Raw genomic sequence first — 27,263 nt, 5'->3', positions numbered from 1 at the left:
AGTCTTTAGTCTAACATTCAAAGGCAGTATTTGTATAGGCACCAATTGCACAAAGCCATTAGGGTTTGAAAAGAGATGTGGATAATTAGCCCAGCTGGCAGCAAAACCTGCAATTTGATAACAACCATCCTTCTAATTGCTAGGAAGAAATACTAAAGAATCTACTCAGTGACATTAACTAATTAGGGAAGATTCCAAAGGACTGATTGCTAAAACAGCAGTTAGGAAGGAACATCCAGTGATGGCCATGTTGACTCACAGGACTTGTCACTGCTTGACCTCTCGAGATCCCTTTTATCCTTCTATGATTTTGATCTTAAAAGTAAAGTACTTCTAGAAAGAACAGTGTGTTTATGAATATACTCCATAAAATGTTATTACCTCCATAATCAAAGTCTGAAATTGGGAACTCTTGAGATGCACCTTGACTACTTTGCCTCTGAAATCTGTACTCCAACCTTACAGCTGACTCAGGGTACATGGAGATGCTACAGGTTTTAACACTTGGATTTAAAAACATTTATAAGCAAAGCCAGAAATTACACTTATGCTCACATGCTTATTCATCAAAGACTGCACCAGGAGACTTTCTGTCAAAATTAGATTATCTACATATACAGCAACTCTGACAAAACCCACCAGGCTAAATCCCTTTGTGGCACTGTATTTCAGATCCCTAAAATATTCTGTCTACAAATCTAAATCTGTGTTTGAAACAATAACAATGGTCTGCTGTGTGTTTACCAGCTCAGGAAAACTTGACCCTATTTTTATGACCAAAGACTCTGGAAACAGGCACAATTTTAAACAAGAAACATGGATAAACCAAGAAAGCAGACAGAATATTACACACCTTGGAACACGCACGTTGCCAATGACACCTTCCCATTGTGCTGTGAACAGGTCACGGTATTTTTCTAGAATTTCCTTTATTTTCTGGGAAGGACTTGAAGCTTCTGTAATAACAGAATTTCATCCTTATGAGCATAACATGCTACAAACTACACTGGGAAATCTTAATTTCAAAAATTTTAAAATGAGACTATAATATTTGCAGGTCATCATTAGATTTCATGTTTTTTGAAACCTAAGTCTGGCTTTTGAAATTGAAGCAACTGTGACATTTTCGGAGTAAAATTGTGATTCCCATTTGAAAGGTGTATCTTATAATGGACAAGAATTATTTGGTAGACAGGTTAAAGAACTTTAAAAGCACAAAGAAAAAACTGTAGATACCCTGAGGAAAGGGTAAAGAATTGAACACCACTACTGCTCATACAGTTCTGTTCCAGAGGCTCAGAGAGGACTTAAGTAGGTGGATAAAACAACTGAATTTCCAGAGTCCTGATTTCAGAAAACAAGACTCCAACACCACCTCTGCTCTCCAAGGACATTGCACATTTAATGACAAATCATTTTCTCTTTTTGACTATATTTCATACTAGTGTAAATTAAAGATAGACACTAGAGCCAGATACTGAGCACATGAACAGTGGTTTATTTTGATCTGCTGTGAAGGAGAAACTGCAAATGCATGAAGCCATTCTCTGCTACGCCACTGGTTGTTCAGTAGCTGCTTTCGTGTTGCATTCAGACTTAAAAACTATTTCAACAGCTGAAGGGAGCCAACAAGACAGATGGAGAGGGACTGTTAATAAGGGTCTGGAGTGACAGGACACAGGGAATGGCTTCCCACTGCCAGAGGGCAGGGTTACATGGGATATTGGGAAAGAATCCTTCCCTGTGAGGGTGGGGAGGCCCTGGCACGGGTTGCCCAGAGAAGCTGTGGTTGCCCCATCGCTGAAAGTGTCCCAGGCCAGGTTGGACAGGGCTTGGAGCAACGTGGGCTAGTGGAAGGTGTCCCTGCCCATGGCGGGAGGTGGAACTCATGATCTTTCAGGTCCCTCCCAATCCAAATACTCTGGAATTCTGTGATTCAATTAAAATCCTCCATTAACTGTTACATTGTTTCACTGATGCCCCATTTACTGTTCTGATGAACAGCTAAGTTTTTTTGCCAACATCTTTATGACTTCATTTTTTTGTACAAAATTTTCTCAATTCCATGGGTAGATGGTGAAGAAATTATTATTTAATATATATTACCTGCTTCACTTCCTTCATTATAGGGGTCCACAATATCTGATAAACAGTTAAGCAGAAACAACATGATTTAAACAACAAAAGAAGAAAGTTTATCTCATACACTTGGATCATAGTTTGTGAAAGGATACATTTAAAATTACGAGCATCAACACTCAAGGGTAAATCACGATTAACTGTTGCCTACAATTAAAAAGAATACATATTCCACTGCATGTAAAAGTTTCAATCAAATATTAACAGTATTGCATGCTTTCTGTCAAACAACTAACAGGAAGATGTGTCAAAAAACTGCAGGATTAATGAAGATGATACTCAATTGTCAATGGATATTAAAAGCATAAGTTATTCTGCATTATCTAAAATGCACAGACACCCATTACATACATACACGTGTCTGCACATAGGTAAGTACAGATATACATTTATAAAAACTCCATGTATACACTATATGAAATATATTGTTGCAGGACATCTTTTAGTAACTTTAAGCAGCTCCCTTGGTGGGTTATTAAATATGTCCCATTTACAAAGTACAATTCTTCCAAGAAGTAACTCCTTGCAAAATCAACAGTAAGCAAAATTTTTATGGACTTATGTGGTATTTATTCTACTTGAGAATTCTAGCACACATAATGAGCTTCTATGCAAGCCACTTGAACACTTTTCTATGCAAGTTCTCTAACATTTTTAACAAAAAATAAAAGCTATTCCTATAAAGCTTATTTAAAAAATGTGGAAAGTTCACCATTTGAACACTCTTTTTCTGACGTGATTTTGATTTTGTTTCTTTAGATATTTCAACATCTGTCTCTGTGAAATTGAAAAGAAATTTTTTTAATATAATAATAGGCAGTTTTAGAAAATAAATGTCCTCAAAGGTTTGCATATATATATTGTAGTAACAACAACAACAATAAACAACAACAATAATAAACAGTGATAACAACAACAGGTTCAAGTGGAAAAATAAAAATTCCTTTCAGAACACAGCAAGGGAAGAACATTACCCAAACCTTCTTCCCTAAAAATACTGGCTTTAAAGAGGAAAACAAGCTGGAGATGTGATCCCTTACACATGAAAATGCTTCATTACACTGCCAATTTCAGATAGAGTTGAGCACTGATTATCAAAGCACTTTCTAGGCCAATTGCCACATTTGTTAATTGTTGATGTTAGTGGAATTATTGAAGCTTCTGTGGGACACACATATATCAAAAGGAAAAAGAAAGCGTCATATTTGAATTGGAATTTTTATTTGTTCAAGGGAATTTTAAAAAGCACAGAAAAGTGACTTCTATTTCTCACTGTATATATGACCACCACCAGAGCACATGTTTCAGTCACTGTCACTGGAGTGCCCTGAAGGCTGGGTATAGTTTGAGATCCACATTCACACTGCTCTGGCTCATGTTCCCTCAGTCAGTGGCCACTGCCACAATCTCATCCACAGAGACTTTGCAACTCTGCTCTCTCTCATTTATCTGCTTCTAAAATCAGGCAACCATAAGGAGTTTCACTTTAAAAAAGGGAAAACCAGAAATGGAAAAAACCTTACATGTTCTAAAACTCATACTTCTGAAAGATCTGTAACAGGGTATGAGTGTGTACGTAAACCAAACCTCAGGTTATTTACAATTCTATCCCTTTAGAAAGAAGAGGTGAAATGAAGGCTAAATACTATTAAATATTACAGACACAAACACTATACAAGAACCTCCCTGGAACAGAATACTTTCATGGTACAGAGTGAGATTTTCTAAATTTGGTCTATTTTTTAACTTAGACTAAGTTAAATAATAGTTTTAATAATTTTATGTGGTATTACCTATGCATGAGCAAAATGCAACTTCAAATTTTTAACTTCAGTAATAGAAGGTATCTTTGATTTATACAAAAACTGCTTACTCCCTGCATTTATTACTCACTTCTAGATCTGAGAAATTAGTTTTAAGATGACAGGAGGTCAAGTTTACCAGCTGTTTAACTACTTCATTTTAACTCATTTCGGTGAAGAGTTTCTGTAGGGTTCAAGTGTCTGCAGTAGGGAAGTTCATAAAGCCTGTGGGGATCTTATTTTGTAAATTTGTAGCACAAAAACCAAGAAGAAAGTAGTTAAGAGATTAAAAGCTTTTTACATTTGTTATTTTGAGCAGTCTTACAGTAATGTTAAAGAATATTAACAGAAGTGTAAATTCTTTTTTTTTCAGTGCAGCAGAAAACAGTTTTAAAAGGTTTAAGACCATACTTGTAAACTTGGCCTGAAACTTTGCAAGCCATTTTAGATTCCACTGAGTTTTACATAATTCTTTAATGTACAGAGGTTATTTTAAATTAGGCACCATTGCATCATCAGCCTGTACATATACAGTCCACCTAAAATACTGGAAACCTATTGTATGTGTCAGCCTTCCAGTAAAATATACACCACCATTCATATTATTTAAACTTTTAAGTATCTTGTTTTCTGCATCATTATGCTAAATGAAAGAATATCTTTCATTTATCTTCCATAAATAGATACTGTTTATCTAATAGTACCTGACTCAGCCAAACGTCGTCGATTGTAGAGAATCTGGAGAGAAAAATCTCTGGATACAGAACTTATTCCTTCCTCTTTAAATATACTCAGAGCTTCCAAAGGCAATTCCATAAGTAATGTATCCCCTAGTAACACCACACAATTTTCTAAATCCATAGATGTCTCTAAAGAAATGTGACAGAACATTATTTAGTAGTTCTCAGTTTGTATATAAATATCTGCAGTTAGATGTAAAAACCTAAATTTGCTCTATGACATCTGAACTTCATTGTACTGTGGATGAAATGCACTATGCAAAAATACTTCTTTTGCTACCATTACTCTTAAGATGTTCTCAAACTTCTATGCACTTACAAGCACCAGTTCTTCAAAGGGAAAAATATCCCCATATTAATAACAAAGAATCTCACATCCAAGTCCAGGTATATGCAATACATTCAGGAAAATTATGTTTGGAATTGTAAAATTGCTATAGCAGTGCTTGGCTAAACAGCACAGAGTTGTAAAGGAACCCTTATCTAATACTAACTGTGTCTTTCTCTAGAAAAATTTTGTTTATGGTATTTAGGAAAAAAAGTATTAAGTATTATTATGACAACATTTCTGTTCTACAGAGAAAGAGCAAATGCATGGCAGACAATTTATCCACTTTCTGCAGAACTACTCAAGACATGTTTAGGGTCATAATACAGCATTAGCCTTGCACTGAAGTCAACAAACTGTGAGAGTCCATGAAATGCAGAAAAAGACAAAACACAAATTGATCTACAGACTTAAAAAAGCTCTTTATTCTAGCTTTTCTCTTGAAAAAAAATGATTTGTGATAAAGCCATTTCATTTAGGCATCTACAGCCTGTATGGTTTGGAAAACTAAATAAATGCAGAAGGATAATTCCATCCAGCATATAAATCGTCTCTTTGATAGTACTCTGAAATGATTGACTTGATATAGAAAAGAAACCAGACAAAACCAAGGCTTTGTCTTCTCCCTGCTTTAAATAAAATTAAAACTAAACTGACTGGATCTTGGTATCTGTCTGTACATATGCACACACACGTGCTGTACTCTGAGGAGCACATACCCCGCATTCCAGCTTGTTTAGTGTCCTTGTCCTTCATGTTCTTTTTTCCTGATTCAGCTGCTGAAACTGTTACACGCTGGGATTCTCTGAGAAGAGGAATTCAGTGAAAATATTACCAGTACTAATACTGGTGTAAGTAAAAATTTTCACAGGAAACACAAAGACCAAACTGCTTCAATGCTTCCAAAATTAAATTTTACACAAAGGATGTGCTCCCTTTGGAGTTCCTGTCCTCTGGAAATCCCATCTTTAAATAGTTTAATTATAATGTTGCATACTGAAGTGTAAGTGTAACTTAAACTGGAGAATGGTGCTTGTTAGAAATGGCCATTAGTCTATCATGTGGCTCAGTTCTCTTAGTCTGGCATATCCTGCATATCCTGTCCTTCAGGATGTAAAACCTTCATTCAGCAGGCCACCCTTGCTAAAACCATTCCTTTATTTGAAGGACTTGAGTCAGAGCTCTGTCTTCACAAATGATAATCAAACAAGTTGACATGTCTTACCTGATAGCAGAAAAATCAAACTGTGACAGCACTGGTTTCAGATATTCTTCCATAATTTCTAATATTTCAGAGAAATCTGATGTCAAATCAAGTCCATTATCATCTGTTTTCTCTGTTGGAGTCTATCACACACATTGAAACAAAAATTGGAATACTTTCCCCCTCCATCCTGGTTAAATACCATTATTTATATAATTTTTTTTATGTTAAATCAGAGGCTAAATCAAGTAATTTGAAACATCATAAAATGCAAAATATGAAAAGTCAGTTTCAAAACTACTTTACTTCAAATTTCCTATCGGCATTTTGCAAAATATTCCAGCATAGCAATCAGTACAAGATGTCAATATTTACTATTTAAGCAATAATACACTTCAGCAATTTCAATGGGGAATGGCAGAAGAGCAGAAAGAAAAGACAATGTGCTCCACCAAAAAATGAGAAAAAATTGGGCAAGGACAACTTTGAGAAGTGAACAGAAACTGCACGATGAACATAGAAGAAGCAAATGAAAACGTACGGAGAGATCAGCAGGGCCAATTTAGGAACAAAGTAAGCAGAATGAAGAAAATAGATAAGGAGAGAATGGAACCATGTAGTAGAGGAGGACACTGAAAACTGAGGCTTGTAAAATCCAAAGGAGTTCAACCAAATGGTGAGGAGTGTTGGCATTAATGACTGGTCTCCTCACTCAGGCTCTCTGGGGTTGGTACAGGCTGCATACAGGGCTAGGGGTTGTAACCCGTACATTTTAAAAACCTAAGCCACTTGTTCTTGTCATCTGTTCAACCTGATGTTATCTCAGCACCTTGTTCTTTTACTTACACAACCACAGCAACCTTTACAAACTTGCCAATACGACAAGTATTGGCCATGGATAAGAGAAAACAATCAACGCTTCACCCATCTGCAATAATGGGTGTTTTAACTGGAAGGTGCCAACATGATGAATAAAACAGAATTACAATTCAAGAACCAGATTTGTCAAAGTTGTGTCATTAATGACACAATGAAAACTTCTACAGAAAATTCAATATGATCTGTATTTTTTACCTTTATACTAATGATGGAAATAGGCCTATACCAGCTTTTGTTAATGCTATACTTAACAGTGAATTTTCCTGATCATTAGCTAAAACCTAAGTTTTATGTAACGAAGCCAAAATTAAAGTAAATTAAAATGCTAGGATGTAGACTTGTACATCTACTGTGTAGAAAACCATCTGTCACCTTGCAGATTAAAAGTGTTTGTGAAAGTCACAGGCTTTTCCAGTACCTTCGTGTTACACAACTTGTGCTCACTGATTGTGACAATGTCCTTAGAGAACTGAGCCTTCCTGCAGTAACAGAAAGCTTTTATCAACTAGAATTTAAGAGGGTTCTTCAAACTTAGACTCCAACAAGACGTGTCCTTGAAGCAAAATTTTGCGACTAATGGACTTGGATCAACTGTGTCCAAATAAGGAACTACAGTGCAGAAAATATTGTGTGCCCTAGAAAAACTTTTCTGTGTTGGAAATCAGTAACAAATCTCTGGCTAAGGTAGTTTTATTTAATTAAAGGGTTGCAATCTGTGATCCTGATTTTTTCCTTGGGACAGCATGGGCTTTCATGTGATATGAAAAGCAATGCACATTTGCAAATGCAAATCTCAGGAGTACAGCACATTTTCAAGTAAACTGCATCAGTTTTCAATTCTGATAAACCACCAAACATTTCAAAGCTTCTGTATGATGATGAACACAGCAACAACTGCACAGTAAGATTAAATTTTGAGGCAGACTACACAGCACTTAGTAACTGTTAAGCCTAGGGATGCTACACTTGGAATAAACTGAAAAATTCTGCATAAAGAGTGTCTATCATATTTTTAGTACGTATTTTTCACCCTATTTTAAATCTAAGGTAATAAAATACATTACCACATCTGTTTTGGAGACAAACTCTTGCAAGTTCTGAATGACATTTTGTTTAAGGTGACTCTTCATTTTTTGCTGCTTGTACAGATGCACTTTTTCCAACAAAACACGAAATGCATCAGGATTCACAGGAAATCGAGACACTTTGGCCTGCACTGTTAAAAGGAGGATAACACCCCCTTAAGACTACTTCTGAGACATATTTGTACTTGAAGAAATGATTGTATGAAGACCACCAGTTTCTAAAGCCATGGTATTTTTTTAAAATTAAATACAGACATATATATAAGCATAAAATATATACAGAAATGTACAGTGAAAAAACCCTCTACAATTATTTATCTGTTACAACTTCACCCTTCAAATATAAACAAAAATTCTGCAAATTGTGACTAGATACATACCTGATAATGAAACATATATTTAGGAATTTATTTTCCTTGATAATTAAGAAGAGTTAAAATTATTTGAAAAAGTATTTTGAAATTTTACTGACTGCAACAGTGAAAGCTATGAGCCTTCTCATAACATCACTGCAATGATTTTATATCTCAAATAAATATAAGAGGTACTTACCCATCAGTTGGGGGAGTTTTTCTGTTTGCTGTGCAGTGCTTACTTTGGGCATCTCAATCAATGAACTGTACAGATTTGATCTATGGAAAGAAGGAAAATGCTGAGTAGATTATTTGACTGTTCAGCCTTGTTTATATGACTCATATTTATTAGATGAGTAATTATTACCCTCTAATTTAATGTGATCACAAATACTCTCAAAATGCAGGATCTACCCCCACCCTGGGTTCAAATCCCTGCAAAGTCTAGCTGGAACAAACTGAGAGTGGTAAGGTAAGTTCTTTTATTACTATATAGCCAATAGGGTAGACGACCATTTGTTCCATGACAATTATTTAAGATATTTTAGAACTGGTGAATGCACTCAGTCAAATGCTATAACTCAGTTTATGAGTGGTTGCTGATTAGGCTGCAATCATCAGATAACTGGCGGCTTTATAAAGTTAAAAATGACCCTTCCTAACATTTCCAGGAGCATAAGCAATAGGGGCTGGAAACTACTAACAGAATTTAGGAATATATCAAGAGTGGCTTGAAACCTTTCAAGTGACCTCTGGAGATTTAAGAGAGAATTAGGGAAATCAAAAATACAGAAAATGTCCAGCTTTGAGCTGCAGGCAATTTTATTTATATATTAATTTGTTCACTATGCTAAAATTCAAGTCCAGCAAAATTAGAAGTGAAAGGCAATAAATAACCAAAATAGTGATTATTTACAGGTAAAAAAAGATGACATTTGTAACAAACAATGCTAAATCAAAATCATGAAATTTTATACCTGTCTTCTGAGTGCTGGAGAATAACTATGTAGAAATTGGATGGCAATTCATCCATTATATTAAAATGTTCAACAGGAATACAGAGGTTCCTCCATGCCTGTACAATAGTTGAAAAGTAGCATTATTTTCATAGATTTTAAAAACCCCATTCTTAGTTCTTTCATTATAAAATTGATAGTAATTTTAGGAAAGAAGGTACTAACACACACACACACACATATATATATATTAATAAAAAGGCCCAAACACTTAGCAGATGTGCCAGGACAAGCAACTCTGTCCAAAGAACAGGAAACACTTCCCTTGAGGGAAGTAAGCACTGGCACAGTTTGCCCAGGGAGGTGCAGAATCTCCATCCTTGGAGATATTCAGAAGCCACCTGGACACAGTCCAGGATAACTGGCTCTATGTGGCCCTGCCTGAGCAGGGGGGTTTTACAAGATGACCTTCAGAGTTTTTCTAACCTCAACCATTCTATGATAGTGTAATTCTTGTGCAATGCAGAAGGATGTATAAATATTAAACAAACTAAAAATACTGTAACTTAGTCCTCTCTTCATAACAAGATGGCTGTTTTGGCAACTACACTATTCTTGAAGTTAAAATTCTATCAAATCCTAGTAGAATATTAGCAAAATAAGGGAGTAGGATAATTCATAGTAATGTTTGTAAAAGTCCTTCAAAATCTTGCTAAGAACAGGCATCTCACCAACAAGTACTATATACAATTGTATTTGGTTTACATGGTACGGTTTTGGTGGTGGGGGAAAGTGCAGGGATGGCTCACAGAATCACAGAATTGTTCAGGTTGGAAAAGCCCTCTGAGAGGAAGGTCCAGCTGTTCCCCCAGTACTGCCAACCCATCACTGTCCCATGTCTTATATACACACACAGATGTCTCTCTGTCTGCGTTTATAAAATATACATAAATCTTAATAAGAAGCTCATCTCAAAGTTACCACTGAAGTAGCAGCCAGTTGCTGTTCCACACGTTTTAGAAGATCACTTGTGTTTCTGTTTCGTTTCAAATGATTCTGGAGATGCAGCAATGCTGCCAGCTGAGAGCTGCTGGTGTTGGATGTAGCCATTAGGAGAATAGTCTTCATCATCATAGACACTGAACAGCTCTGTAAAATTTTTACATTTATTTTCCCTTACAAAAATTATATAAATACATATATACACTATGTGTGTTACAGCATATATCTGTGTGGAAGAAACAGTTTCTTGCTTTAAAGGTGAGATGAACTAGCAAAAGACTGCTGTTTGTGCTTACAGGCTAATGTAAACAGTCTGGTAATAATTTAGGAAAAGTTCTTAAATATGAATAGCTGGAATTGATTTCTTTGTCTACATTTATCATCTAGGTTCCTGCATTTAGTCATAGAAGGTCTACACGGAATGGTAAATATCATGTTCTGAACTCAGCCTTTCAAGTAAGCTGAGTCTGAACCATGAAATCCAGTATTAGCTGATTCTGATTTATCAGAAGACCTATCCAGTCCATTCCACCCATGGGTGCAAATTTAAGTGTTGACAGAGAATCAGGTGTTTTCTGCTTGTCATAACTTCCTTCAGTTGTGCTGCTAATGGCAGGAAGGAAAGTAGTATAAGGTGCTTTTCTGTATTTCTATAACAGAGATCATTGTGTAGGAACTATATGCTATTCCTTCCTGATGTGGGGAATATAAGCCCCAGAGCTACTCTGCAACTTCTCTGGGATGGAGGCACATATTCACAGGAATGATTCACACACCTTCAAGCCATCTATGGGACCATGCTGTGCACGTGTCAATTTGACAAACTGAATATAAATATTTCTTACACACTTCAAAATAATGAATAAACAAATCCAGAGAAACATTTTCAAAATTATTTCTTAGGGAAGAATGAAACGTATTTTGTGGTAATGTCTTAGCTATTCAAATTATAGTTTTTTCCTCTATTAAAATCTTTTCATGTACACAATCATCAATGCAAACATCAGGTCAAACACAACAGATAACACAATTGTTAAAAAGCCACCAATCAAATGATCTGAACTCAGCAAACATATCTTGTATTTGATGACCTGTGTTACTCACCAGCTCTCACACAGGACCCTACATGGGTTCCGTACGACCAATTCTCAGGCTGTGCCAATACAGTTTTGCTTATGCAACTTCCAACATCCTCTCACTGAAAAGCAGCACAAACATTGTTGCCCTACCTGATGAAGTGCCAAAAATTGGCTTGCTGAAACTGGATCAAACTGTTGAAAGCATTCGGCCATTTCCAAACTAGCAGAAGTCAGTACATCAGTCATGTTCTGAATGAATGCAATCCCCATACACTGCAGCAAAGCCTCACTGGACTGAGAAAGATACTTCTGAGCCATCTTATGTTCCTTCTAGATGATAAAAATAAAAGGTTTATAGTAAAATTAATATTAAATATTTGTTACATGTACACATATTACTAGTGTGTTAGAGAAAATAAGTATTGCTTTTTTGTGACTAATTTTCATGCTTCTTCTTTTGAAGGCATTTACCTAACATATGAACAAAACACGCAAATACAGATTAAGTATTTAGCAGACAACAACATCTGTTACACAACATTAAAAAATAAATTTTTTAACACAATGCTTTCTTTTAACATAAAATGTGTACTTAGCAGAATAGACTGAATTTCAGGCCATATGAGTCATTCAGAACCAACGATCAATACAGTTGTTTCCAGTGATGGTTACCTACATTTAATCCAAACAAACCCACAAATCTCTTATCTCAGGTATTTATTCATTTTACTGGCATCACAAACTGTACATTCCGAATTCCTAGAGTGCTTTCAGCTGCAGCAGTTAACAGAGATCAGCTCACTGAATTTTACGCGTTTTGTGACAGAAGTAATTTCTTTGTTCCCAGTCTGCAAAATGTTATGCAAAATGTTATGCTCCCTTCGAAAGACATGTCTGTGAGGCAGAGAGGAAGCTGCCTGCTCATCGAGTCCTGGATGCTACGTGCTCATCAGTGGGAAACCACTGAGGGACAAATCATTGCTTTCTGGGAGCAAGTGGGAGAGCTCTCCTGGGAGCTCCCACATCCTGTGGGGTAGGACAGAGCGACAGAGCAGGGCAGGGTTGGAAAGCTGTTTGTTGGAAGGTGTTCTGTAGACTTTTTTTCTTTTGTAAGTTCAAGTTTGTGTTACAGACATTTCCAGAACTGACATGTTGCCTGTTATTCCATAAAAAGGAAGCACTCAAATTCTAATGAAAGTTCCTATGCTAATGTACCTTGAATTCCTGTATTTTCCTCCTGTCCTTATCATTATGACATTTATTAGTCAGTAAAACACTGTCTGCCCTGTCCTGTTCTCTGCATTCTGCTGAAGACAGGGGAGATTTTCTGATGTTTGATTTAGCTTCTTCCTACCCATCACAGTAGAAAAAAAAAAAAAAAAGAATAATTAATCATCCCACTAAGTAAGGCTGGCTTCATTTCTTTTCTGAAAGTCTATGTGAAAACGGAGTTTATCATAATAGAAATCACTACCTTAACTCCTTGATGGTGAGAGATTTACTAATATCATCAAACATAAAAATTTCTTAATATTTTACAATGGCAATATGACCAACAGAAACTAAAAAGGCCCCCCATACAACCTCCAAGATTTTGACTTTCTAATATTTGCCCTCCATTAATTTCTTCTGGAGGCTTTAATTCATCACTGTATTTATAATGCCTCAATCAACCTTCCTTTTCTTACATGGGGTTCTTATTACAAAAATAAAGAGCAGTTCTATACAAACTTATATAGAAAAACATTGGGGCAGATAAACTGTACTCACAGGAATTAATTTAAGTGTAGAAAAGAATGCATACCATAACACTGGGCTTCCAGTAAATCTCTGAATATACAGGATTTACATCAATGGCAAGGAAATGAAGAGTTTTTCCAGTCAGATACAGGCATTTGGATTTGATGTCAGGACAGCCTTTACAGAGATTCTGTACATTTGCTAACTGAGCCAGTGTAATGTGACCCACAGCACATTCCATATGCTTCCAATCCTGGAAAAATACATATTTAGGTTTATCTGCTCATATATACCCACACAGAATGAAATATACTTTTTAAAAAAATGTAACACATATCTATTCACATACCAATATGTATGTCAAATATGATTACACATTCAACTACAAATTACCTGTCTTTAATAGATACACAAATTCATTAACAACTGATTTAAATAAACAAAAGTTCCATGTGAGATCCATAAGCAAAGTACAATCAATGCCAAGGAAAGCATGGGATAAGGGGAGGGTGCCCAATAACCATCCCCAGGACTAAAATCACACATTTGAGCCTCCCTTGCTGCAAAAATACAGAAATGGTCTGGAGGCCCGTTTACTCAGTAGTGGAAGAAGTTGTGCTACGGAAAACGTCCCTGGGAAACTTTGTTATACCTTTTATGTAGTTCATAGCACTAAATATTTTGTATTACCTGTTCTGATGCATCCTCTTCAATGATGAATGCCTCCACAATTTCATGAGATGACACCTCTCCCAATTCTTTACGCTTTTTCTCAGTAATAACAAGATGAAATATATCCAAAAGAATTTCTACAAGATTTATTTTCCTGTTAGCTAATTGCCTCATTAATGGGATACTAATATTTGTACTCTGAAATACAAAAAAGAAATGCAGAATTCTAATGTCATGTATTTTTGCAAATTTACCTGATAAGAAGTTACAATGTTGTATTTCTTTTAATTAAAGAAGCAAAGATTTTAGCAATCTCACCTCAACAGAGCAGAAACCTTCCAATGAAGATATTTAAGTAATTTAAAAGATAAACTTCAATGTCAAATACATTACAAAGCAATCAAAGTAGTTGCATAGAACAAGAGCAGCAGGGTTTTTGCTTTTCACATTTTAAGTACCTGGTACAAATATCCAATTCCAAGAGTTACACATGTGTACATGCAGCTGGATGCCAGAGCATAATAATGGTACACACTGGAAAAGTAGGCTGCAGGCTTCCATTATCCCAATGTACTGTTTTGAGGATAGACTTTCTTTATTTATAATAATGTTCTGCATAAAATTTTTTTTCTCCTGAGAAGAAACACTTTATGTTGAAGAATTTTTAACCTCTGAGGTATTTAGAGAATCAAAAATATCCCCAAGTTTATACTTTTTCTTTTGTAGCTATTAGATAAATTTCAGAATTAAATAAAATTGATAAAGGCCAAACAAATCCCCTCTTCATCCCTTTTTAAACTGTAAATTCTTCTGACATGCAATATTTCTTTCTATATTCAAACAATGCTTATCATTGCAAGAAGATAATCTCATTTGGGGCTTCCAAGAATTATCCAAGAATGAGTGAATATTACAACTAAACTAGATTTTTTTTAACAAGTAGGAGAAAAAAATATCCATACCTCATTAAATGCAAATAAACTCCAAACATTCTGAAACACTTCCTCAGTTTTAGATACTGCCCTCTGAGCTAAGTTGTAAGCATCTAGATAATGACTGTGTTTGTCTTTTCTGTTCCTTTCCTGCTTGGCAATCAACCTGAAAAAAACACCACCATAAATCCAAAGGAACTAACATAAGAAAATGCTTATTTTTATGGTATAAGTACTACTGAACATAGATAATAAAACAGTGAATCTATTAGATTAATTAAATAGATTACTTAATAGATAAAAAGATTAACAAAATATTATACAGGTGTTTTTTGAAATGTTCAAACAGGAGAAGCAAACGTTCACAAGCTGTTTTTCCAAGGTCTTTCTCCTGTAACTGCCCTGTTGCAGTGCAAGGAGATGTCAAGACTAAAAGAGAAGAAAGGTAGACAATATTCCAGAGTTCATCTTTCCCAGTAACAAAATGGCCCGGGTACAAACCATATCCCAGTCGTTTTAAGGGGGTATCTTGGAAGCATCTGGGATTCCAGGGACACCATGTTCTGCACTTTTGCTATTGCACCAGTTTCTAGAGAAACATTTCAACAGTAAGAATGGTAAAAGCCTGTAAATACTTGGGAATGATTGGTGTGGCTGCTAAAAGACCTTTGCAAATGGCAAGCCAAAACACCTACTTAAGAGACCTTGACACTTTGTTTTGACCTCAAAATAGAACAAAAATCACTGGTACCACCTAAAATTAACTCTGCCTTCAGTGAAAAGAATTTTTGATTCTACAGTACTTTTCTGAATATAGAACATGTGAAGAATGCAAACAGGCATGTAACACCAATATATAAAACATAACAACGTTATCTGCTCTTTTCCATCGTTCATTAGACTACAAAAAATAAACAATGCACTTTGTGGACTAGTTCAACCTAAATAAAATTTTTCCATAGAGGTACAGTCTTACCTACGGATATTTGCACATTCCAGCAGTATCTCAGCACTGCAGTTTTTATGCCCATAATGAACCAAGTCTTTCTCAATTTGAACCAATTTATTGTAAGATTCCTGTAGCACATGTGGCAGCTGAGCAGACTCAGCATTAATTGTCATATGATCTTGGGCAACATGTATCTGAATAAGTGTTTTCCTAGAAAAAAATTTAATTCCAAGATAGCAGTCAGAAAGCACAGACTATGTTTGAGAAGAGACACATTTCTCTCTGCTTTCCTTTAAATTATAAAAAATCTATTAAAAGCCTCCTAGTTCTTAAAATGGGTGTTTTACAAATTATAGTAGGTTCTTAAAAAATCAAAATACTATATTTTGAGATTAGAAATGAGGTGTCACTTGTTCCATGTATCTAATTATTATAGTACCCAGCTCCAACAGATACCTCTGCGTAGGCAGAAGGTACCTCCCACCTTCAGGTAACCTACACTGCAAACTATGCACAACAGGTTGTGGTATCTGAACTTACTTACCAACTTACCAACTCATTTAACAGGCAGTTACATACAAGAACAAAGAAATTGAGAAAGAAACTTAAATTAAAAAAAAAAATCCAAACCACCACATAAATCCCTTAGAAAAAAGTATTTGGTAACCCATAGAATGCACCACAGTAAAGTAAGGAAGCATTGTAAAAATCACATCTATTTGCAGTGTAGGTGCATATTAGAAGCTAGGCATATTTGAATGAAGAGATAGGTACCTGGCTTCAAGGGATGCAATCATAAACCCCAGCTCTGCCTGCCTGCCAGGCCTCCTCAGTAACGTGGATTGGAGCACATTTACAGTGTGTCCCAGAATCTCACAAGCCTGCAGGCAACACCAGAACTTTCAGAATTCTATTTTACATGTTTATGTATAATATTAAACATTAATTTAGAAAGCTTAAATTTTGCACAGAACATGTTACTTATCTTTCCCCAATATTCCCCAACTGGCTCTTGATAACTGTAAATAAGTCTAGAAAGTCTGAGTTATGATCATACTTAGATAATTCGATGATCAAGTGAGTAGTGCACATAAACACAAGGAGGGAAGATGGAGCCAGACTGATCTGGGAGGTGCAGAGCAAAAAACAGTAAATATGAGTTCAGCCCAAATCAAAATAATCCCTCCATACAACACAGACTTGCATACCTTATCAATACAGGGCAGATCATCACAGACACAAGACTATATTCATGCTGAAACTCATGAAAGTTTAAGGCTGAACAATAAATGGATATTTTAATGTTATAGGTCAAATAGGAAAAGTTTTTTCTAAAAACATATATGTGTTATAGTAGTATCTTCCAGAATCCAGAAATAGTATTTGTAAAAGTATTTGGAATACTTGAAAAGGAAAAGCATCCTAGGAAATAATATTGAAAGGTACAATTTTTAATAAATATGGAAAATAAATACTCCAGTGTTAACAGAACTGTCTGAATACAAAAGCATTCTAATCAAGAGAATCAAATCTCTGGGATTTAGTCACACATGCTATTTTATAGTTGCTCTTATTTCAGTAGAAGGATATAGAGAGATTAGGATATAAGAACATTCTAAACTTTTGTGGGTAAAATCTCATTCCTAGTGGCCTGCATGTGTTTGGAATGTGTAATTAACGTTTGTTGAACACACAGAGAAAACAATATTAACTGCACTTAACACCTAATTTTGCTTTTATTGAAATGAAAAGGTTATAATATTTCACTGAGAGGGACCATAGCTGAAAAAAACCCAAACCGCAACCCCCAAACCAAAAAACTTCCTTACCATGCTCTGTTTTCCTTCCCCCTCTTCCTCTAGAATTGCTTCTACCAGACTAAGAGTACTGTTGTACCAGAACTGCTCATTTCCTCCCAGAAGCTGTGCTTTCTCCAGGAGTGCTTTAGCTTGTCTGTGGTTCCTTTCCAGGTTAGCCAACACAGCCAGTAAGTACAAGCACCTTGACACATCAGACAGGGCCCTCAATTCCTACACAGAAGGATATGTGGTCTGTACACCAAAATCCACTACTGCTATTCATTTTTGTCTGTCTGTATTTTAAACTTACAGAAATAAAAAGTGAATGGTATTTCCCCAATTGGTGTTGAATTTCTTAGTCACACCTTATATTCATTCTTTTTTTCAAAAACAGGAAGTGTCTACTTTATATGAAGAACTTCAAATCTACTTCACATTTCTTTATATTCCCCTATATTCTACCCCACAAGTCAAATAAGCTATTTTTCTGCTATTGTTTAGTATGTATAAATCTGCCAGTGTTTGTCAGCATCTCATGAAGACATGTGGTGATGAAAGATGTTTTTATGAACTGATATGTAGATACAATAGACATCCAGTGAACTCACAATAGTTACATGCTATATAACCAGTAGCATGTAAGGGACAAATACAGCATAAGATTTGTATACTAGCATACAGACATACAGGGTACTAGTAAGAAATTATATAATTAAAATTATTGTCCTCCCAAAGGTATTTTGAACTTTTCTCTATACACAATTCTTAATTAATGCTTTAAAAAGAGGCATGTATTATTACTGAATATTATTCATATAATATTATTCAAAGTATTCATGACTATGCTAAACATACACAGGCAGTTTTTACTTACATGAGAAATATTATTACACAAAATAACAGGATAATAACTACATTTTTTTAAAAGTAAAGGATTTGCTGCAATAATTATGTTTCACTAACTTGTATAAGGAAGCACAGTGCTATAGTGGAAAGTGGTGGATATAGGGGAAAGATCTGAAATGTAAACCCTTCATCGTATTGAGATGATGCAGGTTTGTTTGGTGGAACACATGGACACCTATTTCATATCTGCCAGAATTCTAAGGTGTAATTTCAGTTTTAGCAAAACACAGTTAGCAATAAAACCAAAATGAAGTTCAAAATGAAAGAAGGAGACTTTCAAACGACCAAAATTTCGAGAGGATGGAGCTGAACACCCTCTCTCTCTTCTAAGCAAACCTTGAACATCCTCCACCTATGCAAACAAACAAGGTTGGGATATACCTGTATCCTTCAAGGCCACTGCAAAGCAGAGAGAGATGCTAACACTACTCCACAAATTTAAATAACCTTCAGGCAACTCCCATAAAGTTGGACTCAAATGCCATATATTTAAATGTACGTACTATATATGTAGAACCTTAAAATGACATTGGTTTGGGGTGGGAGGAGAACGTTTATTTTTGTAGTTCGATTATTATTATGAGGAATAACTGCATCAAAATGAACATTTTTTCTCCATCTTTTATTAATGTTTCTTTTTCCATTTAGTTTTTATTGTACCTGAGTTGCAGCATGGGCTTCTGCAAGCAGAAGTCTTGCTGGTTGATACAAGCCAAGCTGAATTAGTACATCAGCTTTTTCAATCCACAAGGAAGGGAAAGAAAGTGCGCTCAGTCCTTTTCCTGTTGCTGGATTTAACTCAAAAACCTGAAAAACAACAAAAGTATTACACTGTCATAAATTTCAAAAACTCATCTAGATGGAATATAAATTGTTATTAACTATTGTATCCCACAGTCCAGCTCTACTTTCTAACTTTGCAATTCAATGTTATTTTACAGGAAAAATAGGTTTATTGTGAGATTTGAATTCTGTAATCCTTAAAAGGCATTCAACTCGTAAGCATATACTATTAAAACTAATTTTAGGACAGATTAACTACTTTAGATATGCTACTGTCACAGAGAAGTTGATTCTTGGTAATAACTAAAACTCAAGGGGAAAAATTATTTACGAAAGCTAAAAGAGGGGACTTGAGAGGGATTAGTAATTAGAAAAGAAAGGTATTTTACATGCACAAGAATGGAAAAAAAAAAGAGCGCAATGTGATATGACAAAAGTAAGGACAGAATTGCCAAAACAAGGAGCAAAGTGTAGGTAAGCTTTATCAGTAAGGCAATTATCTTCCTAAAGAAGAGACAGTAAAGACAGAGCTGAAATATTTGCATGCCTTTAAAACAATATGTAAGAGGAAGCAAAACAGTATGTGGCAGTGCAAGGGAGAGAGAAAGAAGAGAGACCAAGAGTGAATACAGTGTCTTTTTTGCTTCTCAGTCCTTTCCACTGGTTTGCATTAATCCCAAAATCCATTTATAGGAAAGCAATTTTACTTTGTGTGAATAGAGATTCCACTCTTGTTTTTCCTCAATACAAAAAATATGCCAGGCAATCCCAGCTCAGCCTCAGCTGATGCCTGCCAGCAGAATTTAAGTAGCATGCATTTTTCATGATTTCTGTGTTCATATATTTCTCAAGTATTACCTAAAAACAAACCAGCAAGTTTATTTAAAAAAAGTGAAGAGTAATTTAGCATAGAAACTGAAGCAGAAATAAAAACCTTTTCACTTGAATTAAGGATATTCTCATCCCTACTAATATTCAGCTCAGCATTTCCAGAAGATGTTTTTCTTTCTTCTGTTTCTGTATGTACAGTTTTTGATTTTTTCAGTGCAATCTCTTGCCTACACCTAAATCACAAGAAAGAAAAAGTAAATTCAAGTATATTTTAAAAACATCTCATAATGAAGTATTAGTTTGTTAGGAATCTTCACTATACACTCACTCTGTGGACAGACACACAACAATCATGCACAGAAGCTAATATACCAAAGTTGTGTTCAGAGGTCATGTTTTTTAATATTTTTCCCCCAACAGCACTTATCAACTGCAGGGAAAAAAGTCCCAACTAAATACAGTCTCTTCAGTGAAAATACATACATTGCTTGTTCCAAGTCACTAATATGTGTTTCTCCAGCAGCTCTCTCATGATATAGGGATGCCTGACTCAGTTTTAAATCTGAACATATCAGGGCAATTCTAAAAATAAAAAGAAAAAATGTTTAAGAAACAATCAAAATTCTGCATATATTACATTACATAAACACATTGTATATAAAGAGCACACATTCCACTTTTGTCAATCCTACCTTCTCATGTTTTGATTAATACTGGCAATAACAAAGACTGTAAATAATAACAGCAGAAACGCTGTAGCTGAAATTACCCATTGACAGAGGTCATAGAATCACAGAATGTTCTGGGTTGGAAGGGACCTCTACAAACATCTAAAGGTATGGACAGGGACACCTTCCACCAGACCAGGTTGCTCCAAGCCCCATCCAACCTGACCTTGAACACTTCCAGGGGTGGGGCAGCCACCAATAGCACCAGTCTGTCCTTCAAACCTCTACCTCTCCAACTTAATGGCACAAACTATTGGGTAAAAGTATGAAAATATTTATAATATGGTCTTACTATACCATGCAAAGCCCCCCATCCACGTGTACATGCTTACCTACCTTTCTGTATTGAATAAAGAGTAATATATAATCCTGTACACCTACCTAATCATACAGAGACATCAAGTCATAGATATAAATGAAATACCAGGAAATAAAACAAATCTTGAGGAGTCACCAAAAAAATCTGTCTGGCAAATCTTGGCTGAGAATAGTTTCCTATCAGTAAATTCCTTTTAGCCTTGTAAGACAGTAACTCAGTAATAAATTGGCAGTACAGATAAACACACATATTTGTGTACATTAATATTTATCTATTCTGCTCTGTGGGTTTAGTTGCAAGCATTTTAAATATACATTAAGTGGCATTTTGCAAACAAACAGAAAATAAACAATTATTGCTTGTAACTGTAACTTATTAAGCAAACATTATTAAATAACTTTCAAAAAAGCACAATAAAGTGTTTTAACTAAAACAGCAAAAGTTTTCTATTGCATGCATATTAAATATTTTTAAATCAAAACTTTTAGGGGTGATCATCCATAAAAAATAACATCCTTTAGGTCATAAAAGCAAATCTCTGTAGAAACACATTTATTAGGGAAACTTCTTTGTGCCCTTCAGCTACAGACAAGATATTTTTGTTGCAGGAACGGAGCCTGTTTTTGACTACTTAATAGATAATACTTTTATTGAAACTCTTTTGGACTTCATTTTTTTTCAGTTAGGTGACAATAAGGCATTTCAAAAATCATTCACATGGAAGTGGCCTGGTTTCATATTCTCGTACATTTTCCACGTGGAGATGATGTTTAGTAACAGATAAACTTAGTGGTTTTTAATTCCACAAACTGATTCATCAAATTTCTATTAAAATGTATTAAAAAAGAAATTAAATAAAAAACCACCACAAATATAAAATAGTAAGTCACAAAAAACCTTGTTACTATTTAGTGAAATATTAATGGATGGTCCACTCCAATCAGTTTCTCTTCTATTTAAAATAAATAAAGGATACAAACCGAAGGTGATAGAGATCAGACAGACTTCTACATTCCACAACTTCACTAGCAATAACTTCAGCTAGTTGAAAGATGGGAAGAATCAAGTGGGGGCAAAAAATCTTCTGTAGTTCTTTAGATAAGAGATCCATAAAATACAAAGTGCAAGTCTGAAAAGAAATTTTTTTTTAGTTCAACCAGTATAAACATAATTTTGTAGAAAATAACTTTTAAATTAATGACTGCAGTTTCAGTTCCAAAATAAACCCCAAAAAAGGTCCAAACAAACTTTCAAGCTGCAAGAGCGACGAGGTACAGAGAAAGCCAACAAATTTATTCTGTAAGTTAAGTGCATTTCGTATAGGGGACAGACTAACACTTTCTGAAGTATTAATGACTCCTATGACACAAAAGTATTTTGGACAGATCTCTGAACATACACAGACAGAAACTAAAATGCAACATAGTTTTTTGGTACTCATTTTTCCCTAAATAACAAATGATCTAGAATTTTGAGGAGTATACTTACAGGTTTGGGGAAATTTTCCCAGTTAATACCATAGATATTTGTATTCTGTTTAAAAGCATCTCTGATTTCCTTAGGACATTCGTACAGGGCCCATTCTTCCACATTTGCTGGTAAGCTATCAACTTTAGGCTCCTCTTTTGCAACAGAAATATCAGACTATAATAAAAACCAAGGACACTTATAAGGTCAAATTAATAATCTTATTGGTATTGAATATTCAGCTAAAAAAATAAACCCATTTGTTTAATATCCTTTGAAGTTTTCTTGGATTTGTTTTTTTTTTTTATCCCTACACTGTGGGTTTTACAAAACAGCAGTATCTTGAACAATCAACACAAAAGAAAAAGTATCTGTAAATACCTGACCTGTAAAGTCTGTGTGATCAAGAGTGAACCTATGATACCCAGACTCAGAAATTCTTCACAGGTTGTGAGAGTCTGTCCAGGAAAGCATCTGAACTATTTACCATATGAGCCCAAGGAAACATCTCTCAGAAAGAGAGAATTGTTTGAAGTTCACAGGAAAGTGGGTCTTACTTGTGTCTTTCTGCCCTTCTCTTTTTTAGGAGGAGATTTTGACTTCAATTTCTGAGTAGTTGTAGGTTGTGAAGACCTTGAAGTTGCTTTTGTAATAAGTCCTGATGCTGGCAATGATATCTAGACAATCAAATATTTACAATTATTTTCAATTCAAATTATTTTCAATTTGCAATAATAATGATACTTGTTAGTAACAGTTATTATCCACTGCAAGTCACTATCTGCAGCTGTTAACAATTGTCACATATCGGGTTCTGTTTGCAAAAGTTTTCTTCAGAAAACAACAATTTCAGAGATTTCTGGTTGCTGTATTATTTGTACAAGCATTTAGGACAATCATGCCAATGCAATTAAACAGCAGAATTGTCAAAGATGACATCATCTCTGTGGTAAACCCTACTGCTACTCTTTTTTAACCTATATGGCTGCAAATTCAATTCTTTTGTTTTAAACTGCTAGTCTAGATAACTTCATGTTCTACATGAAATGGATTTCATATAAAAGTAATCTACAAGACTGCAAAGAGTAATTTTGTTCTCCTTCTGGATTAGTCATCTACAATGCACCTAATGAATGTTATAGAAAAGAATTTTCTAAATATTTAAGCATAAGAATGAATTAATTAAAAACTTCCCTGTGCATGTAATAGCACAGCTCTGATCTTACCTAAAATTAAAAAAAACCAACAAAAAACCACATTCATTTCAGAAGTCGTGTATGTTTTGCTGGAGGAATGAAGAATAAAATACAAAATACAAATAAAAAACTAATGCTGGATAATGCACAAAACATGAAAATTTCAAATTAAAGGTAATATGTCTTTTAAAAAGTCAGAAGCAGATGATTATTGGCTTCAATTATTCAGGTTTTCAGAGGACATTTTAAGATCTTCTACTGAGTTATTTATGGAGTCCTAACACTTTAGAGAGCCTGCTAGAAACCCATGTCTTCAGTCAAGTCTGCTTCATTTTGTACTCCCAAAACAAGGAGTCCTGGAGTACTTTAATTCCTTTCATACACCATGGTTATTCTTTTTTTCACAATACTATTCAGCTGTAAATGTGATTCTTAGAATGACTGTCATTGTCCTATGAGTGGCACCGACAGCAGCACCAGCTCTTTTAGTTTTAACAGCTTATTGAAACAGCAGTACTCCCTTCACATCATTTTTTCTCTAGTAAGACACTCAGTCAAGTGTAGTATGTTTAAAGTTGTGCTTGTGTAAATCCGAAAATATCAATATACAATTTTTATTTTTCAAATTCCTGTCTTCCATCACCTTAAACTGATTTCACAATGAAATCTTAACAAATTGCAGACTTTTACATCTAACTGGAATAAAATTATGCCCAAGCTATACCTTACCAATCTAGTTGATATGTTGATATCATTTCTATAATGATTTCTTGCATTACTAAGTATACATTTAGTCCCTTCAAAGATTTACTTTATTTAATGTATAATTGTTTTCCTATGAGTGCTGCTGTGATTCTGAAAAGCCATTTCAATTGGTCATATCTATGAGAAATGACATAGATTTGTTTAATTTGGAATGCTGTAACAATGAGAAAGTAATTGGAGAAATTAATGAGTGAACGCAATCCTTTCAGTCACATGACAATTGATTCAATTTTGATTCAATTTTGAGAAGGCCCATCAGAAATCACTGTTCTTCAGAACTGCCAGCAATGTCTTCAGTGCATATTCTGCCACTACTAAGATTCTTTAGCAAATTAAAAATACACAATTTTTAAATTTAAAAATACACAACCTATTGCACAAAATGTACAACTGTACTCTAGAGAAACACTGGGCCACTGCTTTTATCCCTCTTGTCTCTTCCTTATTTTCCCAAGATGAACAATTTTCTGGTTTATTTCCAAAAGCTGCAAAAATACACGAATGACACCATAAAATTGAAAACTCTAAAGACATATTTAAACACCAAAAGAGTAGCTGGTATCACAATTACACGAGAAGACCTGAAACAGACTGGCCACATTAAAACCCAATCCAACATCTGATCTCCCCCGGTCTCACCTGCCAGATCCGGACGATACAGGCACATGCCAGCAAACAGTGCTGCTGATGGCAAGGAGAACCAGGACCAGAAATTACAGCCAGTAATGTCTGTGCTCTGAACAAAGCTTCCAACTGTTTAATATTACTCAAATTCTCCAAATTAATTTGAGGGATGATATCATTTGCTCCACTGTTCATCTTAATGTTTTCTGTGGGCATAAATTCCGCAACATCAATTTTTTCTGTTAAAAAAAAAAAAAAGCAGTCACGTGCTCACAATGGCAGCATTGCAAAAATGCACTCAAAAGTTAAAATTTCTGAATTGAAAATGAAAAAATTAAGGGGAAAAAAGAAAAATGGAAATCCATCTACTGAAGATGTTCTTACTATTATGATGGAGTGCTTCTTGTACCATGCTTTCAACCAATAATGTAAGTTATGTTTATTAAATGATGTAAGCCTGACAGAGAAATGACATCCACATAACGTTGGACCAGATGATCTTTTGAGGTTCTTTCCAATCTGGGCTGTTCTATATTTGAATCTAGTTTTCCTTATTATATTATTTTAGTTTCCATTAAAAGCTTTGTAAAAACTTTCTTGGAACTTAAGTGGTGTAAGAAGGCCAGTAATCATAAGCAACCAGGTGAAACTGGATGGGAGGATCATTACAGAACAAATACAAAGTTTAAACAACCATAGGACTGTAAAAAAAAAACAACCGAACCACTAACAGAAAAGTATGAACAGAATATTGCTACTGTGACTTCAATCAAATGTGTGATACTAGAGACACTGAACATTTCTCTTTCTCAATGCAAATACCACAAGTACTTGTCTGAACAACTTCAGCTATCCACACAAAAATAAGAGCAGTGAGGATGTTCATCAATGCCACACAGGACAGTGTTGTTCCAGAAATCAGATACTTTTTTCCCCAACTGAGTAACAGGGTGTTCTATCAAACAGGTCACTGAGGCCATACTACCACAAGTGGACACAAAGTAAAAGGACCAAGGGATTTTGACAGTTACATGAGCAGCTGAAAGCACACTTCCCTTTGAAAGTCAGTTTTGAAAAAACAATGCTAAGATACTTGACAAAGCCAAGTCAAGAACAATAAACTTAGGTACCCAAATCTTGGGACAGGAACTGTTTCCTGCAGTTCCATCTGTCCCTCCATGAAGATGTGTTTGCAACAGACTGCCCAGCACTGCTTTCTGGAAGCATCTCACAGCTCAGGAACCCACATCAAATGGGAGTAGTATCTTACTACACCAACAGACTGAGGGGAGGTCTTCATGGCACAGCACAGAACCCCCAGATAACTGAAGCAGCACTGATTAAAAACAGTGAATGTAAGAGAAAATACAGGCAAGCTGGTGCCATTCTTTGTGATAACTAAGCTGTAAATTTAAAATGCCCCTTGCATTTGCTGCTGAGAAATTCCTCTGGAGGAGAAACACCTATTACATACCTTCCTCTTGTGAGGACTGCATAGGGAATTTCATATGCAGCAGGAGATCTACTGCCCAGTGCAGAGGTTTAATGGCATCGTTGAGGGGAAACTGATTACAATATAACCATTCAGCAAATTCCATCAGGTAGTCAACACTCTGCAACTTATCTTCTTGTTTCTGTAAAAGTAATAAAGGAGGAGTTAATTAATATTTGTTAATGTAAACCTTCAAAAAGATCTTCTAAAGTTTAATGTAATCTGAACAGAAGCAAAAAATAATAATTGACAGTGAGCAGTTTTATTGGCATCACATAATGAGAGTTATGATAAAGAGAATGTAACAGAAAACTCCACCAATTAATTCTTTGTTTTATTAAAACTCCTTGCTACTCTTAGAGATTTTTCTTTGACAGGACTCAACTAAAATTTTCTGGATACAAAAACTCAACCATACAGAGTTTTCCTACTGAAGAGCCATCTCAAAGTTATAAGTAATGCTCAAGCACATGGCTCCCCTATCAGTTTAGTT

The 27,263-nt window shown here is 35.1% G+C and overlaps 1 protein-coding gene across 6 annotated transcripts in view; it reads right to left on the bottom strand.

Annotated features, from left to right (window-relative positions):
• Positions 1 to 27,263, bottom strand: part of CFAP46 (cilia and flagella associated protein 46) — a 66,835-nt gene that overhangs the window by 6,338 nt on the left and 33,234 nt on the right. For 2 of the 6 annotated variants that reach the window (XM_027655346.1, XM_027655343.1), the window contains exons 28-54: positions 26,753 to 26,912; positions 25,294 to 25,517; positions 23,251 to 23,370; positions 22,715 to 22,870; positions 22,207 to 22,355; positions 20,663 to 20,761; positions 20,283 to 20,412; positions 19,226 to 19,372; positions 17,690 to 17,890; positions 16,635 to 16,741; positions 15,888 to 16,070; positions 14,942 to 15,077; positions 13,998 to 14,177; positions 13,372 to 13,560; positions 12,783 to 12,917; positions 11,718 to 11,897; positions 10,468 to 10,635; positions 9,508 to 9,605; positions 8,730 to 8,809; positions 8,157 to 8,308; positions 6,235 to 6,356; positions 5,729 to 5,814; positions 4,646 to 4,810; positions 2,852 to 2,916; positions 2,235 to 2,286; positions 2,107 to 2,142; positions 854 to 956 (exon numbers count right to left, since the gene is read on the bottom strand). In XM_027655346.1, the coding sequence (XP_027511147.1) occupies positions 854 to 956; positions 2,107 to 2,142; positions 2,235 to 2,286; positions 2,852 to 2,916; positions 4,646 to 4,810; positions 5,729 to 5,814; positions 6,235 to 6,356; positions 8,157 to 8,308; positions 8,730 to 8,809; positions 9,508 to 9,605; positions 10,468 to 10,635; positions 11,718 to 11,897; positions 12,783 to 12,917; positions 13,372 to 13,560; positions 13,998 to 14,177; positions 14,942 to 15,077; positions 15,888 to 16,070; positions 16,635 to 16,741; positions 17,690 to 17,890; positions 19,226 to 19,372; positions 20,283 to 20,412; positions 20,663 to 20,761; positions 22,207 to 22,355; positions 22,715 to 22,870; positions 23,251 to 23,370; positions 25,294 to 25,517; positions 26,753 to 26,912 (3,623 nt within the window). Of the gene's footprint in view, positions 1 to 853; positions 957 to 2,106; positions 2,143 to 2,234; positions 2,287 to 2,851; positions 2,917 to 4,645; positions 4,811 to 5,728; positions 5,815 to 6,234; positions 6,357 to 8,156; positions 8,309 to 8,729; positions 8,810 to 9,507; positions 9,606 to 10,467; positions 10,636 to 11,717; positions 11,898 to 12,782; positions 12,918 to 13,371; positions 13,561 to 13,997; positions 14,178 to 14,941; positions 15,078 to 15,887; positions 16,071 to 16,634; positions 16,742 to 17,689; positions 17,891 to 19,225; positions 19,373 to 20,282; positions 20,413 to 20,662; positions 20,762 to 22,206; positions 22,356 to 22,714; positions 22,871 to 23,250; positions 23,371 to 25,293; positions 25,518 to 26,752; positions 26,913 to 27,263 lie in introns of those variants that run through there. The other 4 variants (XM_027655344.1, XM_027655348.1, XR_003529683.1 and 1 more) reach the window with 4 other exon arrangements.

Source organism: Corapipo altera, unplaced genomic scaffold, assembly GCF_003945725.1.
Source record: "Corapipo altera isolate COAL_440 unplaced genomic scaffold, ASM394572v1 180, whole genome shotgun sequence".
NCBI classification, from domain to species: Eukaryota; Metazoa; Chordata; class Aves; order Passeriformes; family Pipridae; genus Corapipo; species Corapipo altera.
The sequence above is the reverse complement of the archived record's forward strand: the minus strand, read 5'-3'. Positions and strand labels throughout refer to the sequence as shown.